Source organism: Monodelphis domestica, chromosome 2 (assembly GCF_027887165.1).
Source record: "Monodelphis domestica isolate mMonDom1 chromosome 2, mMonDom1.pri, whole genome shotgun sequence".
Lineage (NCBI taxonomy): Eukaryota > Metazoa > Chordata > Mammalia > Didelphimorphia > Didelphidae > Monodelphis > Monodelphis domestica.
In genome coordinates, this window is record NC_077228.1 from 170,519,991 (window position 1) to 170,536,790 (window position 16,800).

Genomic DNA, 16,800 nt, shown 5'->3' on the forward strand with positions numbered 1-16,800 from the left:
CCTTCTCTTCCAGGGGACTTTGTGCTGTGTACCTACCCTGGGCTAATTCTGGTACCCTGCAGTGGGTTGCTCCTTTTCCTTTTTCCCCCAAGCATCTTTGAACTCAGGTTTTTTTCCTGCTCTTTATTGCATAGTCAATTCTCTCTGATTCTTTGGCCCCCAAGATTTGTTCCCTTCTCCATTTATTTCCTATTGTTGAGGGATTGTCTAGAATAAGCTAAGTAGGGCATAAGAGCAGGTGAGGGCACTCCTCATCTTCCACTTTACTAGTCCTCACTCTTAAACTTGGTTACTATTCTCTTCCACCCTTAGTCTACAAGGGAGAGGGATCCCTATGGGCTAAATTATGGAACAGGAAGCTGAGACTATTGAGGTAGAGAGATAGTATATGAAGAACTAGGGAGGAGAGACAATGATGAGACTGTCCTTTTGTGGGTGGTGGGATATAGTGATCTATATGTGTCTGCCCCCTCCTTTCAACCTCATTCTTCTGTCCTCCCAGCTTGCAACGTGACCATCCATAACCGCTGTAAAGACGCTCTTGCCAACTGCACCAAGGTCAAGCAGAAGGTGAGAAGGCAGGGATTGAGCCCAGGAGAATATAGGGCAGGTTCCAGAAATTGAGAAGGCCATGCCCATATGGGCATCGAGCTGGGTTAGTGTTGCCTCCAAAATCTTTTTCTAGTCTAGTCTACCTAGAACAGTCCAGAGAGGGTGTTGAAGGGCTGCCCAGTCACCCCCGGAGTCCCCAGTGCCCTTGTTTATCTGCTGGGAACTTAGCAACTTCTCTGGGCGGTGCTCTCCCATGCCAGGCTTACCCAAGGGAGGTAGGCCCTTAGCTGGCCAATTAACTAGCTCTAAACCTGTTGGGTAATGATGTTCTCTATTTGCCCTGCTGCCCTAAAGCAACAGAAGGCTGCCCTGCTCAAGAACAGCACTGCTTTGCAGTCGGTCTCCCTTCGGAGCAAGAGTAAGTACAACCCACGTCCCACTCCCCATATGGCTGTCTAGATGCTAGGCTCTGCTGCCACCTTCAGGCCAGTCCCTTCTTCGTAGCTATAGAACTGGGCGGGGGATGGGGGGGAGAGGGGGGGCTTCTTGGGTTCTTCCTGGATAGGGCCGAGGGCTGGGGCACTAGGGTCCAAATAAGTGTTAAGAGAGAGACTTGGGGAGTTCGAGTAACCTACACCCTACCTTGTCTGGGATATGAGTGGTGAAGTAGGGATATCTCATTCTAAAAAAGTATTGAGGAGGGACTGGGAAATGAAACACTGTAGCCAAAGAGACCCATGTGTCTCCCTTACCTTCCTTACCACCCAAGCTGGGTTTTCCCCACTTCCTTATTCCCACAGCCACCATCCGAGAGCGCCCTAGCTCTGCTATCTACCCCTCTGACAGCTTTCGCCAATCCCTGCTTGGCTCTCGAAGAGGCCGATCCTCCCTTTCCCTGTCCAAGAGCGTCTCCACTACCAACATCGCTGGGTAAGCTTTTGGGTTTTTTTTGCTGGGGATAAAGGACTATTTGTCCAGACAAGTGGGAAAAGCCGGTACTGGAAGCACTCCTGTCTTCTTTGTTCAGTTAGGAAGATGAGAAGCATGACTTGGGAGTTAGAGATGAGCTTAGAAAAAGGCTTCCAGGTAATTCATCCTGGGTTCCCTATTGCTGACACACACACACATTTTCCCCTTAGGCACTTCAATGATGAGTCCCCTTTGGGCCTTCGAAGGATCCTTTCTCAGTCTACAGACTCCCTCAACATGCGAAACAGAACACTATCTGTGGAGTCTCTCATAGATGAGGGTAAGGAGTGGAAACAGGCAAAAGGCTTGGAGGGGGGAGGTTATCCCTGGGACAGCCCAGGGCCTAAGGAGACAGCAACCTCATCTCCCCCAGCACTGCTCTAAGGCTGCCCCATCACCACTTCTACCAGGTGCAGAGGTGATTTACAATGAGCTCATGAGTGACTTTGAGACAGATGAGAAAGACTTTGCAGCGGATTCCTGGAGTCTGGCAGTGGACAGCAACTTTCTACAGCAACACAAAAAAGAGGTGATGAAGCGTCAAGATGTCATCTATGGTAAGCAGGGAACCCAGGCCATAGAGGAACCTCAGTTCCCTTGTGTTTTCAAGACCAGTGACTCCCACATTCCATTCTTTCCCCCTTCCTTTTTCAGGCCCTACTGAATCCCTTTCTCATGATACCAGAGACCCCTCTGCATGATGACTCATTGGCCTCTGAGTCATTTCCTCAGTGCCCCATTGGTTTCTGGGTAGGGCCCTACCCCTGACTCTTTGGCTCACTTTTGGGAGCCCTTGTAGTCTCTTTCTAGCCTTTCAATTCAACTGAGGTAACCACTAGCTCTTTGAGGAGCCTGGTGTGGGGAATTCAGATTGCTGCTGAAGGGAATTCAGATTGTCCCTATAAGGTAGGGAGATAAGCCATCTGTGTGACTTTGGGCAAAGCACTTAACTTGTGTGGCCTTTATTTTATTATATATCTGTAGGAGGTCAGACTAGATGATCTTGTGATCTCTTCTGCCTTAAGATCTCTGAGCCAAATAGCTAAAAGCATCATGGAATAGTGGTTGGAAGAGCTGGCCTAAGAGTCAGGAAGACCTAGGCTGAGGTCCTGCTTTAGACACTTATTAACTGGGAACCCTGGCCAAGTTCCTTAACCCAGTCTCTTTCCTCCTCTGTGAAATGAACACAACAGTAACTCCTACATTAAGGTGCTGTTGTGAGAATCATATGAGAAATGGATATAAAGCACTTTGTAAACCTAAAACCATTTTGTAAATATCATCCTCATCATCATTATTTTTAATGTTATGGCCTGAAACAACTAGTAATACAAAATAGCATATGGCAAGTCAGCCTGCCCCCCCTTGTTCCTTGACTGACACTTTGACCTACCTCACCCAGAGCTGATCCAGACAGAGCTGCACCATGTGAGGACACTGAAGATCATGACCCGGCTATTCCGAACGGGGCTGTTGGAGGAGCTGCAGCTGGAGCCAGCCCTAGTACAGGGCCTTTTTCCTTGTGTGGATGAGCTCAGCGACATCCACACCCGCTTCCTCAGCCAGCTGCTAGAGCGCCGGCGCCAGGCCCTTTGCCCAGGCAGTACCCGAAATTTTGTCATCCACCGGCTGGGGGACCTGCTGATTAGCCAGGTGAGGAGAGGAAAGAGGGCCTGCTGGAGGATGTGGGTGGTAGGAGTTTTTTCTGCAACCTCAGATATTGCAAGAGAAGAGGGGAATTGGGGAAAGCAAAGACTTCCTTGAGAAGCAGAAGGCTGCACTTAGGCTGGGCCTCAGTTTTGTTAATCCTGTCCTCAGGTATGTTAACCTGTCTCTTGGCCTCCAGTTCTCAGGCTCCAGTGCAGAACAGATGCGTAAGGCCTATTCTGAGTTCTGTAGCCGCCATACCAAGGCACTCAAACTCTACAAGGAACTCTATGCCCGAGATAAGCGCTTTCAACAATTCATCAGAGTGAGTAAGACCTCTCCCTTGAAGTCCATTCGGTCCTTAACTCCAAGGACTTTCTTCATCCCTAACCTCTATCTTGTGTGAAGAATTAAAGTCTTTGGAATTGGAATCTCCACTGACTGACCCTCTTGAACCTCACCATCCTTGGCCCTGCCCTCTCTGTTCTGTCCCATCATACCCCACCCAGGGAATTCCACCCCATTTGATCTTGCTTCTTCTGATCCAACCCTGATTCTGCAGAAGGTGACCCGCTCCACAGTGCTTCGACGACATGGGGTGCAGGAATGCATCTTGTTGGTGACGCAGCGTATCACCAAGTACCCTGTACTCATTGACCGGATCCTGCTGCATTCCCGTGGTGAGGAGGGTGGCCTGAAGATTGGGCCAGGTAGAGTGAGGGGGGCCAGGAAGGAGATGACCTCTTTACCCCTAACTCCTCTTGCTGTCCTCCAGGCAATGAAGAGGAACACCGGGACCTGACAACAGCCTTGGGGCTGGTGAAGGAGCTGCTATCAGCAGTAGACCAAGAGGTACATGAGCTGGAGAAGGGAGCTCGCCTGCAGGAGATCTATGGACGCACAGATTCTCGTGCCCAGACCCCAGTGCCCGGCAAGGGTCCTTTTATCCGAGAAGAGCTTCTACGTCGAAAGCTGCTACATGATGGTTGCCTGCTCTGGAAAACAGCTACAGGACGCTTCAAAGGTCAGTTCTTCCTGACCCCATGGCCAATGGCCTGACACAGTCAGGGAATGAGATAGCTCATATCCTATCCTGAAGATAACCTTAGAGGAAGAGAGATAGTCTTTGTCAGTTACCTAAGTTTATGGCCCTTGTTCCTATTGTTAGCTGAAAGATAGACTTCCCTCTGAGAGCACATCATCTTCCCCTACAGAGGCCAGTGTAATGCATGTGCTTCAGAGGCAATACTTAAGCCTTGGGGGGCAGAGACAATGTTCCTAGGGCACTGAGAGAGAACTGAAAAGTTCCTGCAGAAAGATTTCTGGAGGAGGGCAGAGGCGAGATAGGAAAGGGGGAAATAAGGGCAAGTTTTCCCACTCCCCCTCCTCTCTGAATTAGTCTGCCCTGGGAACAGATTCTCATTGGTGTGGATTGGCTTTACCAGGGCTAAACTGGACTTTTGTACTCAAAACTTCCAAGCTTCTGTCTTGGATCTTGTCAGTCTTCACCAGCCTCCTCCTTCCTTCCACTCCCCTCTCTCCCATCCCTCCCACACAGCAGCTAAGAATATAAACCATGGAGGTTAAAAATAGCAAGGCTGGAGAGCTTTATTTTCTGAAGTATTCGACAAAACACCTCCCCATCTCCCTGCCATGCCCAAAGGACTGTAAAGTCCCTAAGGGCAAAAGGGAAGCTGATGTCTCTCTCTAGAGCCACCTTCCCCATTTTATAGAAGTCTCCTGCTCAGGTTTAAGAGCCCCACACAGAGTCAGAGGGATGGGAGTAGAAGGCCAAGGTAGGAGCCTGGAAAGACTGGGGAAGGGTACTGTGGAGCTGAAGAAATATGGAATTGTTTAATCTGAAGAAGATCAATCTGTGATTAGGAGTGGGGACAATAAACTAAGATTTGGTGAGGATCTTTGAGTCTGTGAAGGTTAATTTTGCAGCAGAGAGGAACCTGCTGTTCTCCTCCACTGACTGAAAAACGAGAGGGTGTGGGCATATGCTGTAGTAGGAGGGATTTAGGTTAGGTATCAAAAAGGACTTGACTGAGTTGGGAGGTAGAGGGACTGCAGACTAAAAAGGAATGCAAACCTTGGGGCAGGAGATGTTTATATCTGATGGGGCATTAATCATGCTATCCAGAAGCATGGATGGAAATGTATTGATACTCCCAAGTTCTGTTCCAGCCCAATGTGAATCTGGAATTCCATGGAGTCACCATCCTATGTTGGAGGAGTTTAAGAGGAAAGGCAGAGATCAAGGGGAAGGAGAGAGAAGTTAGGAGCTATAACCTAGTGAGGCAGACTTGGTCCTGGGGGAAGGATGAGGGAAGAGAAAAATCAAGTTTCTAATTCATCCATTGCTGACCTGTCACCTCTCCTGCCAGATGTACTGATGCTGCTGATGACAGATGTGCTAGTGTTCCTTCAGGAGAAGGACCAGAAGTATATATTTCCTGCCTTGGTAAGACAATCCTCCTCCTTTTCTGCCTCTCAGGTAGAATCCTAGAGGTTCTAGAATCCAGTTTTTCCTCTGCCAGACTCACCTAGTCAGAGCACTGACAGATCTCTAAGTACTTTCAAGAGACAAAGTTCCTATTGGAAGTGTGAGATGCTAGGGCTCTTCGGCTCACTCCTCTTTTCCCTCGACTTCTCTTGTCAGGACAAGCCAGCAATAATCTCACTGCAGAACCTAATTGTTCGGGACATTGCTAACCAGGAGAAGGGGATGTTTTTGATTAGTGCGGCTCCCCCTGAGATGTATGAGGTCCACACAGCCTCCAGAGAGGACAGAAATACATGGATCCGGGTCATCCAGCAGAGTGTGCGTGTGTGAGTATTCAAGGGAAGGCCCATGTCTCTGCCTCTCCATGTATGACAGTCAGTAATAATTGATTGTGTGACGTGTTTTGGGGGAATTGTTTAAAGCCCAGAGCAAATTCACCTGTCTTTTGTAAAACAGATTGGCAAAGTGAATAAAACCATGGTTAGGGAGTTGGTGGATACAGAAAGACTTCTTTGAGGGAAATGTAGAACCAAAGTTGAGCATGATTTGAGTGGGCAGTGTTCTGGGTAGAGGAATCAGCAGGCATGAAAGCTTAGGTGAAGGCAGGGGCATAGGCATTCCTTAACCTTTGGTCTCTAAGCCCTTTCATGCCTTCTCTGACTTGCCTGTTCTCTATCATAGATGCCCATCTAGAGAGGACTTCCCTCTGATTGAAACAGAAGACGAGGCCTACCTTCGAAGGATCAAAAGTAATCATCATGCCCTCCTCACTACACCACAACCTTGGTCTCTCTCAAGCATCTTTTCTTCCTTATTCCCCCCCACCCCCCATCACATTCACTATCCGCCATATGTTCCAAGTCCCTTCCTCACAAACATCAGTCCCCCTCTTGTAACAAGTATAGCAAAACAAAACAAATCCAGACAGTGGCCATCTGCACCTCTCGCCCATCAGCTGTTTCTTGGTCATTGCCACTGTTCATCATTTTTGTCTTTCAAAAGTCATTTTCCTGGTTCTGCTGATTTCATTCTGTATCGTTTTATACAAGTCTCCCCATGTTTTTCTGAATCCATCATCTTTTCTTAGGGTGCTATCATATTCCTTTACATTGAGATACTATTATTTGTTCACTCATTTCCCAGTTGATGGATACCCTTATCTAGCATCTTTTACTATGCCTCCACTCTGATTTCTGCTCATCCTTGAGCCTTTTGATATGGTTCCTCTCACCCTCCTTGCCCTTTATTTCTCTCTTTGCTTGCCCTCCTTCAGTGGAACTGCAACAAAAGGACAGGGCACTGGTGGAGCTTCTGCAGGAAAAGGTGGGACTCTTTGCTGAGATGACCCAGTTCCAGGCAGAAGAAGATGGAGGGGGTGGAGGGCCACTGCCTACCTTGCCTCGTGGCCTCTTCCGCTCTGAATCCCTGGAATCCCCTCGTGGGGAGAGATTGTTGCAGGATGCTATCCGTGAAGGTAAGAGAGCCCTCAGGGATACACCAATAGAGATAAACTCCAAAACTCATATGTGCACACACAGACATAGAAGGAAGCACATAGAGGCATGCCCCTTCCTGAATGAGTACACCATACTTAATCCTATCTCTGATGTGCCTGGGATGGCCATTGTCTTCCCCTCCCTCATCCCTATCTCACTTTGTGCCTCTTCATCTCTCTGATATTCCTTTTGATAATCAATGCTTAGACAGTAGAGTCAGTTTCCTTTTTATTCAGTACACAGTGCTGTGGAGGGAGATTCCTGACTTTCTCTTATCTTTCCTCCCTGCAGTGGAGGGTCTAAAGGACCTGCTAGTTGGGCCTGGGCTAGATCTGCCCCTACTCCCGAGGGAATCAGGCCTGTCACTAGAGCCTGACAGCAGTGGCAACACCAGTCCTGGGGTCACTACCAGTAAGTGTTCAGATCTAAGGGGGGATTGAGGGCTTAAAGGGGAAATTGGTAAGACTAGAAGATTATGACCTAAATGGGAAAATGGGAGGAGTAAAGAAAAAAATGGGAAGAGATGGGGGCGGAATATGTGCTCTGGGGCACAGAGATATAGGGAAATTATAATAAGTAGTAGACATTTATAGAGCTATACAGTAATTTAAAGTGTACTAAATGCTTTGCCCATATCATCTCTTTGGATTTGGAAGGATTTTCAGAGCAGTTTCAGCTTTTGATGCTACTAAGCCACCATCTTGGCTCCATGGTAGTGGTGGTGGTGGTGGGGAACATGTTTCTTTAAGAAATTTGTGAGGAACAATTAGGTGGCTTAGTGGATAAAATGTTAGGTCTGGGAACAGAAGGTCTTAGGTTCAAACATGACCTTAGATATTTCTTAGCTATGTGATCCTGAGCAAGTTGCTTAACCCCAATGGCCTAGTCCTTATCACCCTTCTGCCTTGGAACCAATTCTGAATATCACTCTAAGATAGAAGGTAAGAATTTAAGCAAAAAAAAAAATATCTGTGAGGTAGATATTGCAGGTGTTACGTATTTTTTTTACATCAGAGAAGTGACTTGCCTATGGTCACACAGCCAGTTCATGTCAGATGCAGGGTTTGAACTCAAATCTTACAGACTCTCAAACAGAACTTTATACCACTATACCAGGAGTTTAGGAGCACCTTTTTCTCTTCTCTCAATAGATGGTGAAACAAGGACCTTTAATGGTTCCATTGAGCTCTGCAGAGCTGACTCAGACTCAAGTCAGAGGGTGAGTCCTCAGTGGGGTTGGTTCTTGGACCTGGCCAGGATGGGGAATAGATAACTGGCTTCTATTCATCTAGGGTCCCTGGGGGCCAAGGGACAATACCTTGGAGGGCTAAGGAGCTGAGACCTGAAGAGTCTCTAACTCTCCATCCTTCCCTTCACTGCAGGATCGAAATGGGAACCAGTTGAGATCCCCTCAGGAGGTAAGATAGGAAAATAAGGTGATAGGGTTGATGACTAAAGTACTGAGGGAATTGAGGTCCCTGACCAGGGAAGCAGTTAGAGCCTAATTGAGGGTGATGGTAGGAGAGGTCACCTAACTGGGATCAACTAACATGTTTCCTCACCCTCACCCCTCATTTAACTCTGAATTTGAATGCATGTCTCATCCCTCCCATTCTTCTATTCTCAGGAGGCCCTACAGCGACTAGTCAACCTTTATGGGCTTCTCCATGGACTTCAGGTGAGTGAGGGCCCTCATCAGAATGGAGACCCAGTTCATGGAAGTGAGAGGCAGGGAGGCCCATTGTCTTCAAAAATATTTTCCAAGTGCCGACAATCTGGGTGTCCCAGAAAAGATCAACTGGGTCTTTGGTATGCAGGGTTGTCAGGGAAGGAGGACTGTGACTGATACACCCTTCTTATCCTACTCCAGGCAGCTGTGGCTCAGCAAGACACCTTGATGGAGGCAAGGCTCTCTGAGGGCCCGGAGCGACGGGAGAAGCTAGTGTTGTCCCGGGCCAATTCTCGAGATGGGGATGTAGGCAGGGCCGGAGGTGCCCCTGTGGCTCCAGAGAAGCAGACCACAGAGCTGGCCCTGCTGCAGCGACAACACGCCCTGCTCCAAGAGGAGCTCCGTCGATGCCGGCGGCAAGGGGAAGAGCGGGCAGCTGAAGCAGGCGGGTTAGAGGCTCGGCTTCGGGAAAGCGAACAGGCCCGAGCCCGGCTGGAGCGGGAGACCGAAGAAGTGAAAAAGCGACTGGCTGCCCTGGGTCAGGCTGAGCCACTCTCAGCTGAGGCGCCCTGGGCCCGCCGACCGCTGGACCCTCGGCGTCGGAGCCTCCCTGCTGGGGATGCCCTCTACTTGAGCTTCACCCCGCCTTCCCAGGTGAGCAGAGCCCCTCTAGTGTGTGCTCTGGTACAAAACTGCTGATACTGAGACACTGGAGAACCTAAAATGAGTTGGGTGTGCTGGGGCTTACCGTTGACAGGATGCTAGCTTAGTTCGGGGTTGGGCTAGACATCCCTTCCATCGCAGCAAAGTGAAAAGATTTTGAGTATAGGCCCGGAAGAAATCCTAAGGCATTTCCTGAAAAGGTGTTTGGATTTTGGCGCAGACGAGGCAAGGGCAAGTAGAAGAGGGGGAGAGCATAGAGTGGGTCTCGGGGGTTCTTTCTGCTCACCCCATCACCTAAACTCACCTGTGCAGAGTTAGGAGGCAGTCAATCTGGGTCACTTCCTTGCCCTCTTTCCCACCTATCAGGTTGTCCCCCAGGTATGCCGAGGCCATGACCGCCTAGATCTTCCCTTGTCTACTCGCTCTATTCATCGAACCTTTGAGGACAGAGATGGGCCTGAGCTAGGCAGTCCAGAGGAGCGACTTCAAGATAGTAGTGATCCTGATACTGGCAGTGAAGAGGAGAGCTGTAGTCGTTTGACCCCACCACATAGCCCTCGAGGTGAGGCTGAAAGGGGACAGGGAAGGCGGCTGGGACATGAAGATTGTGGGAGACAGTGTTGGGGACCCCCTTCATTTCTCAGATTCATTATGGGGTCTCTGCCTCAGCTCACTCACAGCCCCTTGACTGGCAGTGCTTACTATAATTCTCCTGAAGGCACAAGATCCCTGGGGGATGGAGGCAGGCTGGTCGCCCTGTTTTGTTAGGTGCTGATTGGATATGGGTACTCTGGGAGGCAAGTTTCCTGTTTTATTTGTGATTGGTTGATCACAGGACCTCCCTCCCAGGAGGCCGGAAGGTTGGAGGTGGTTGGTATTTCCTTTCTGGCTCCTGCTCATTGGTCACACTTTCTTTTTGTAGATTTCCCCCGAATGCAGGACATCCCAGAGGAGACTGAGAGTCGAGATGGAGAACCTATTGCTTCAGAGAGTTAAAGGGGCCCTTCCCCCATTTCCTGTCTCCTCCATGACTATTTCTGGAGGATGGAGAGTGGGGGGAGTAGCCTTTGGATATCCAAGTTATATAGGTGAGGGGGAGACTTAATAGAACTGCTGGCTTTTGTGTTTCTCCTGCCCCCACCCCCAGACCTCCCAACTCAGGGAGAGTGGGCTTGCTTGAGGGGGTCAGAAAGCTGTGGAAGATGCCTTCTGGTGACATCCATAAGCAGCACCACAGATGCCAATTTTTCAGACCCTTCCATCCCCCCATCTGGAAAGATTTATTTATTTATTGTTTATTAGCTGGGTGGGAGGGGAGGGAATTAAAGGACCAGGGACAAGGGAACCAAGCCATAAGGAGCCAGAAAATCTGGCCCTTTAACACTACTGGGGGAGGGGGAGGGAGGGAAGACCAACCAGGGATTAACCCTTCAGTTACTAGACTCTTATCTACCCAGCAACCCTCATCTTGAGTGGGGGGCCAAAATTACCAGAGCCAACCTGCCCTTTAAAAAGGGATATGGAGAGGGCAAGTATCCTTCTCACTCCAAACTCCCTAATGCTGCTCATTCCAACCTCCATTGTAGCTCCAGGGGGGCAGAGGGGCCACAGTTTCTAGGAACCCAGAATGGTCTAGAGTGGAGATTGGGGTGGGACCAGTGGTAATGGTGGGAGATCCTTTGGGAACACAATGTTTTGGGGTTTTGTTTGTTTTGTTTTCTTTTTTGTACCAAAGCCGACTGCACGTGTTTTATATTTTTAAGAGAAGATCATAGGCAATTAGAGATGCTAATTCCAACTACCCCATGTCTTAAGAAACTTGGGGGTTAAGGTTGGGCAACAGTACTTGTTCATCATAATCTACCCTGGTGAGGGGATCTCTCCTACCTCCTCTTACTAGCCCATCTCCATTCTACTAGTTGGGAATGCATCACAGAGGTGTACGATGTATCTGAGGGCCCTGTGGTTTGGTTGGAAAACCAATCTTGAATTTTCTCTTGGGGTATTTTGGCAAATGCCACATACCCCTCCTCAGAGGCCCCAGCACTTTTCTGATGATTTGATTGTAAAAAGACCAAGCACACAGAATTAAAGACCTGGAACCCCTTGTCTTGATTTTGTTCTCTGCAGGAAAATGAGAATGAAAATAAAGGGACATCTGGGCTGGAAGATAATCCATTTGAAGGCAGCTTCTCCCTTTTTAGGATTTGTAGTTCATACTGAAAGATTAACCAGATTTGAGCTGTAGACTTTAGGGAGCTCTTTTATAGTAAGCCCATCTCCCCTTGCCTCAGGTTTGGTTTAATCAAATCAACAAGCTTTTCTTCTGCTCTTCAGGGAACCAAGCACCAGGGATGAATGAAACAAAATGAAACAAACTTTGCCCTCAAAGAACTTATATTCTACTGGACCAGACAACATATCTGTGCAGAGTGTAGGCACAATTCTAGCTTCTTTCTCTGCCATCCTACCTCATCCGAGGCTGTTGTTGGTTTGCTCTTTGCCCCTATTGAGGAGTTGATTCTTTTCACTTCTTGTTTTTTGGTCCTAACTAAGGAAAACTTCCTGTTTCTAATCAGTTTCATGTGCTAAGTTGAGAGGGATGAGATAAGGCTCTGAGAGGACTCCTTCCCTGTTGCCTCTCTCCTACTATGCCTGACACACCAATATTGACTTCTGGTTCATTTTAAGGACCCAGAATCTGAGATTGAAATTGAGTGAGACGAGGAGTGTTTTCTTGCTCCTTTACTCTTCCTAAAAGTGCCAGGTTCCAACTCTGTTGATGAATTTACATTGCAGTTTTCTCGATTCAGTTAAAATGTCCCAACTCAAGGTTAATATAATTTAATTGGAAAGAGGAGCAGGAAATTAGGGAGAGGGTTCTGTGTAGATGGTGAGTTGGTGCCATCCTGGATTAGTCAAATAGAAGACAGAGGTGCAGGAACAGTCTCAGAACGAATGAGGACATACCCCTAGACAACAAGAAGTAGGGCTTGTCAAAGACCCCGAAAGAAGTAAGGATATAGAAATATCACACCACAGAAAGTCTGAAATTAGGATCCTGCTTTATTCTTTTGACCTTCCTGAAGTCCTTTTTAAATCTAATTCCAGAAGCCTCCATTTCAGTAACATTTGCTTCAATCTCCTAGAGAGGCCCCTCCTCATTATTCTGACTTAGATTCATAGGAAAGCTAGAAGAAACCTTTGATATTTGACCCTAACCCTTCATTTTACAGATAAGGAAATGGGCCAAGAAAAGTTCAAGGACTTGTCCAAGGTCAAACAGCCTAGAGAGGAGTGTGATTTCACTGAATCTGGGGCAGTTATCTGCACCTCCTCCTTATACTACTATGAAAAGTCTCTTTTGATCCGGTCCTTCCTATCTTAGAATCTCTCCATTTCCTTTTACTTTGCCTTTTGGGAGCCTGGAACTCAACTGCTTCCCTTGTAGAGAGGAGCCCTTTTCTAGAACTAATCCACCTTCCCCAGTCCCCTCTTCCCCACAAGTATAGCCAAGCTTCTTCCAGGACCAGGCTACACCCACATGGCTTGCTCCTTGTTTTTAATCTGTGAGTATTTACCCCAAAACAGGGACGTCCCCAGAGGAACCAATATTTGGTTGGCACTTGGTGCTTAGGTACAGCCATTGGAGGAACTGCTGGGCTAGGGGAAAGCAATACTAAGGGGGATGGAAGGTGGAGAATTTTCCATTTTGAATTGACCAAGAATGAATAAACATAAGTTTTGGAGTGGAGCTTCAACATAGAAAAGAGGAAACTAAACACCAAGGAGATTAAATACCAGCTATTCTTCGTTGGTAGTATTGCTTAGCAAGTTGTGAATTAGGTGACTGCTTAAAGCTTCCCCTTTTCATCCAACAACTAGAGCTGAAGTGGGTTGGGACTACCTAGAGGTCATCTGGCCTAGTCCCTTTGCCATTTGGTGGTATTCAGGCACACACTGACAGAGAACAGGGAGTTGCTTCTCCCATCACTTCATGCTTGGATACTTTCATCTCCCTGTTTCAGGATATTTACCATTTAAAAGTTTCTACAATTCCAACCTCCCATGTTTTATTACAGTAGATACTTCATTTACTGACTGACTGCTGCTATCCTTCCAGTTTCAGTGGTAGTTTCTATCTTCCCTCTCCCCAAGAACCCACTGTTTTAAAAGGTGGTTATTCATTCCTATTCTGAGGGTACTTGGGACATAAAACATTGTCTCAGAGCTTCTTTTATCCTTCCCACCTTTCTTCTCTGGGGTATAGAAGGGAATTAAGAGAGGTTGAGAGGAGGGGGAAGATTATTCCCCACAAGCTACTTCCTGCTCTTCTACCTCCCAGCCCTGCCCTGCTCTGCTCCAGTTGGCACTTTGCAGAGACTGCTGCTAGATGGGAAGCTAAAGCCCCAGCTCCCTCTCCTCCCAACCCTACTGTTCCTGGAAGACTTCAGGTTTGAGCACTCTTGTTGGCAATAGGTCTCCTATAGTAACCTCAATAATCCCTGGGGATGGGGATAACCTAAACCTACAGGTTATATTTCCCATCAACAGTAGAGTAGAACCAATGGAGCATTGGGTTTAGGAGAGATCCAGTTTTCCTAAATTGCCAATTAGGATTTGTATGATGTGGGCTGATCATTTCTAGGCCTTGAAAATGAGGGTTAGACTCAATCTCTACCATCTACCATCCATAAATCTTGGCATTGTGCAGTCATCGATAACATTCAAGGACACAAGAACACTAATTTAGGGGTGGGGCAGGTTTCAGCTGTAACAGCTAAAAGAATCTCAATTTAAAGTGAGTGGCTAATAGGGAGCCACAACCATAAGCTAGAGCTGGACAAAGACCTTTCAACCTCATCCAGGACTACTGAAAATTCCTTCACGGTAAGAGAAGGGGGCCACTGTAGGGAGAGGTCCAGAAGAGCTCGGTAGGCATTATCTCCCCAGATTCAGCAGTGGTGCCACTGGGTGAGGTGGAGACATAGAGATAGTAGAAAGCAAAAATTTATTCATAACTCTTCCCTTTCCCTTCCCTCTACCCCCACCTCTCACCCCAACAACTTATGGAGGTGTAGGTCTTCTCGGCATCCAATCCTGCCTTGGCCCTCAGATTTATCTACTCCACCCCAGAGAGATTGAGAATTAAAGATCAAATATCCCAAGGTGACATGGCCTGGCAGGGCTCAGAACAGCTCCTCCCCAGGCTTGGGTGCCAGAGTCTGGTGCCCTAAAGATGCTAGGAAGGGAGGGGTACAGCTTCTGTGGTGGAGGGTCTCCTTTTTTTCTTATCCAGGCTAGTGAGAGGTGGAAAGCCCCACCTTCTGCTGTCTCCTCTTTTGAAGGGCTACTTGCTCTGGCTGGGCTTGTCCCCCACCAGGTAACTGTGCCTGTAGCCTTCTCAGGGCCTTGCTCAGTGCCTGCCGGGCCTCCTGGCGCAGGAAGCAATAGATCACAGGATTGAGGCAGCTGTTACAGTGTGCCAGGCAAATAGTAAGGGGGAAGACATAGGTGTGAAGGGTGTAGTAGGCATTGTCCCAAGGCACGAGGTCAAACTTCACCAGGACTCCCCAGAGTGTGACAATATGGTTAGGGAACCAGCAGAGGAAAAAGGTCACAATAATAATCTGGACAGAGCAGGCTACTGCTGTTCCTCTGCCTTAGCGGATGCTGCTGAAGGAATGCCAGCAGCATGAGATAGCTTGCTGCAAGGACAATCGGGCACCACGAAGGCCAATTTGACCCGCTGTAAATGGTCAGCACCCAGCCATCGACCACTAGGGAAGCGGAGCAGGCACAGTTGAATTCCACCCACTTCACTTTCAGCCCCAAAGATTGCTGTGGGGATTGTTGCAGCAGTCGCTGTTACCCATGCTACCAGGCTGGCCCCAAAGGTACAGGAGGATGAGCAGTAAGAACCCGGTCCAGTAGCCATGACCACTATCCAGTATCAGACTATGCTCAGAGCAGTGATGAAGAAGACGCTAGCATAAACACCGAGGACAGTGCCTGTCAGAACCACCTTGCAGAGAGTGCCACCAAAAGGCCAGTGGAAATCCAGGGCAGACTCAGCTGCCCAAAAGGGGAGGGTGAGGGCCAACCCCAGGTCAGCCAAAGCTAGGCTGAAAACGAAGGTGTCAGTCTTCAGACGTGAAGTGCCTTGATGACACCCACCTAACACCCACAGCACAGCCAGGTTGCCCAGGAGACCTATCAGTCCCACCAGTCCATAGGCTAGGGCAACTATAACTCTGAGTGCCAGGAAATTGGCTGGTACTGCAGCGTCCCCCATGCTTAGCACCTCGCCACTGGAGATATTGACCCAGAAGGATGTAGGCGGTGGGGTAGAAAAGTTGGGTGTAGACATCGTGAGGGTATCGACTTGTGCCAGAACAGCTATGCCAGGATAGATTTCTGCCAGGTATGGAAGCCGGAAAGAGGTGGCACTGTCTTTCAAGGCAGGCAGTTGTGGGTTTATGCTGATTTTAGGGCATCTACCTGCTGGCAGCCCCAGGCCACTCCCACATCTTTAGAGTGAAGTGTCAGTGGGAACCACCCCTGTCCTTTGGGTCAAGATTGGTGAGAGGTGGAGCAGGACAAAGTAGATCTCCTCTAAGGGATTGGCCTAGAATTTCTAGCCTCTTGGTGGAGGGAGGGGCTGGGGAAATGACTGCATAGGGGTGGGACAGGGAGAGGGTGTTGGACAAGAGGGAAAAGGACATGAAGGTCAAGAGAGGTTCAGATTGCAGATTTTACTTCTGGTTTAAGAACAAAACTCCCTTGGTTTATCCTCTGTCCCTCTTTTCTGAGGAGGTGACAGCCCCAAGCCCCAAGGGCAGCTAGGTAGTGCAGAATGGGAGGCCCCACATCAGGAAGACTTATCTTTCTGAGTTCAAATCTGACCTCAGACACTGTATGATCCCAGGCAAGTCACTTAAGCCTGTTGGTCTCAGTTTCCTCATCTGTCAAATGAGCTGTAGAAGAAATTGTTAAACCTCTGCCAAGAAAACCCCAAATGGCATCATGAAGAGTTGGACACAACTGAAACAACTGAACAACAATGGGCACTAGATTCCATCTGCCCTTAATATCTTGTACCTTTTCCCTACCTTTGCCCTATGATGACTGAATGATTGGTTGAGATGGGAATCGGATTTGGGGGTGGGGAGGAGAGTGAGTGTTTTAAGGATCATCTAATAGTTTTCCCAATGTCCAAGAAGGAATACCCTCTCAGACACTGCCTGACACTAGACTGAGGAACGATGATGCCTAAGGAGAGCAAGGAAGGGAAA

The 16,800-nt window shown here is 48.3% G+C and overlaps 2 protein-coding genes across 15 annotated transcripts in view; one reads left to right on the forward strand and one right to left on the reverse strand.

Annotated features, from left to right (window-relative positions):
• Positions 1-11,612, forward strand: part of ARHGEF2 (Rho/Rac guanine nucleotide exchange factor 2) — a 46,064-nt gene extending 34,452 nt beyond the window's left edge. For 10 of the 14 annotated variants that reach the window (XM_056816259.1, XM_056816257.1, XM_056816258.1 and 7 more), the window contains 20 exons: positions 503-570; positions 907-970; positions 1,353-1,482; positions 1,692-1,801; positions 1,932-2,078; positions 2,924-3,174; positions 3,368-3,493; positions 3,731-3,848; positions 3,944-4,192; positions 5,559-5,635; positions 5,834-6,003; positions 6,359-6,426; positions 6,951-7,151; positions 7,465-7,584; positions 8,325-8,392; positions 8,556-8,591; positions 8,801-8,851; positions 9,044-9,496; positions 9,872-10,067; positions 10,428-11,612. In XM_056816259.1, the coding sequence (XP_056672237.1) occupies positions 503-570; positions 907-970; positions 1,353-1,482; positions 1,692-1,801; positions 1,932-2,078; positions 2,924-3,174; positions 3,368-3,493; positions 3,731-3,848; positions 3,944-4,192; positions 5,559-5,635; positions 5,834-6,003; positions 6,359-6,426; positions 6,951-7,151; positions 7,465-7,584; positions 8,325-8,392; positions 8,556-8,591; positions 8,801-8,851; positions 9,044-9,496; positions 9,872-10,067; positions 10,428-10,501 (2,777 nt within the window). In that variant the 3' untranslated portion in view covers positions 10,502-11,612. The remainder of the gene's footprint in view (positions 1-502; positions 571-906; positions 971-1,352; positions 1,483-1,691; positions 1,802-1,931; positions 2,079-2,923; positions 3,175-3,367; positions 3,494-3,730; positions 3,849-3,943; positions 4,193-5,558; positions 5,636-5,833; positions 6,004-6,358; positions 6,427-6,950; positions 7,152-7,464; positions 7,585-8,324; positions 8,393-8,555; positions 8,592-8,800; positions 8,852-9,043; positions 9,497-9,871; positions 10,068-10,427) is intronic. The other 4 variants (XM_056816256.1, XM_056816263.1, XM_056816264.1 and 1 more) reach the window with 1 other exon arrangement.
• A 2,933-nt stretch (positions 11,613-14,545) lies between these two features.
• On the reverse strand, positions 14,546-15,875 carry RXFP4 (relaxin family peptide/INSL5 receptor 4). The gene is given in 3 exon segments (XM_056816267.1): positions 14,546-15,154; positions 15,156-15,227; positions 15,229-15,875. Coding segments are annotated over 3 exon segments (1,068 nt in total). The 3' UTR covers positions 14,546-14,805.
• Positions 15,876-16,800: the final 925 nt, after the last annotated feature.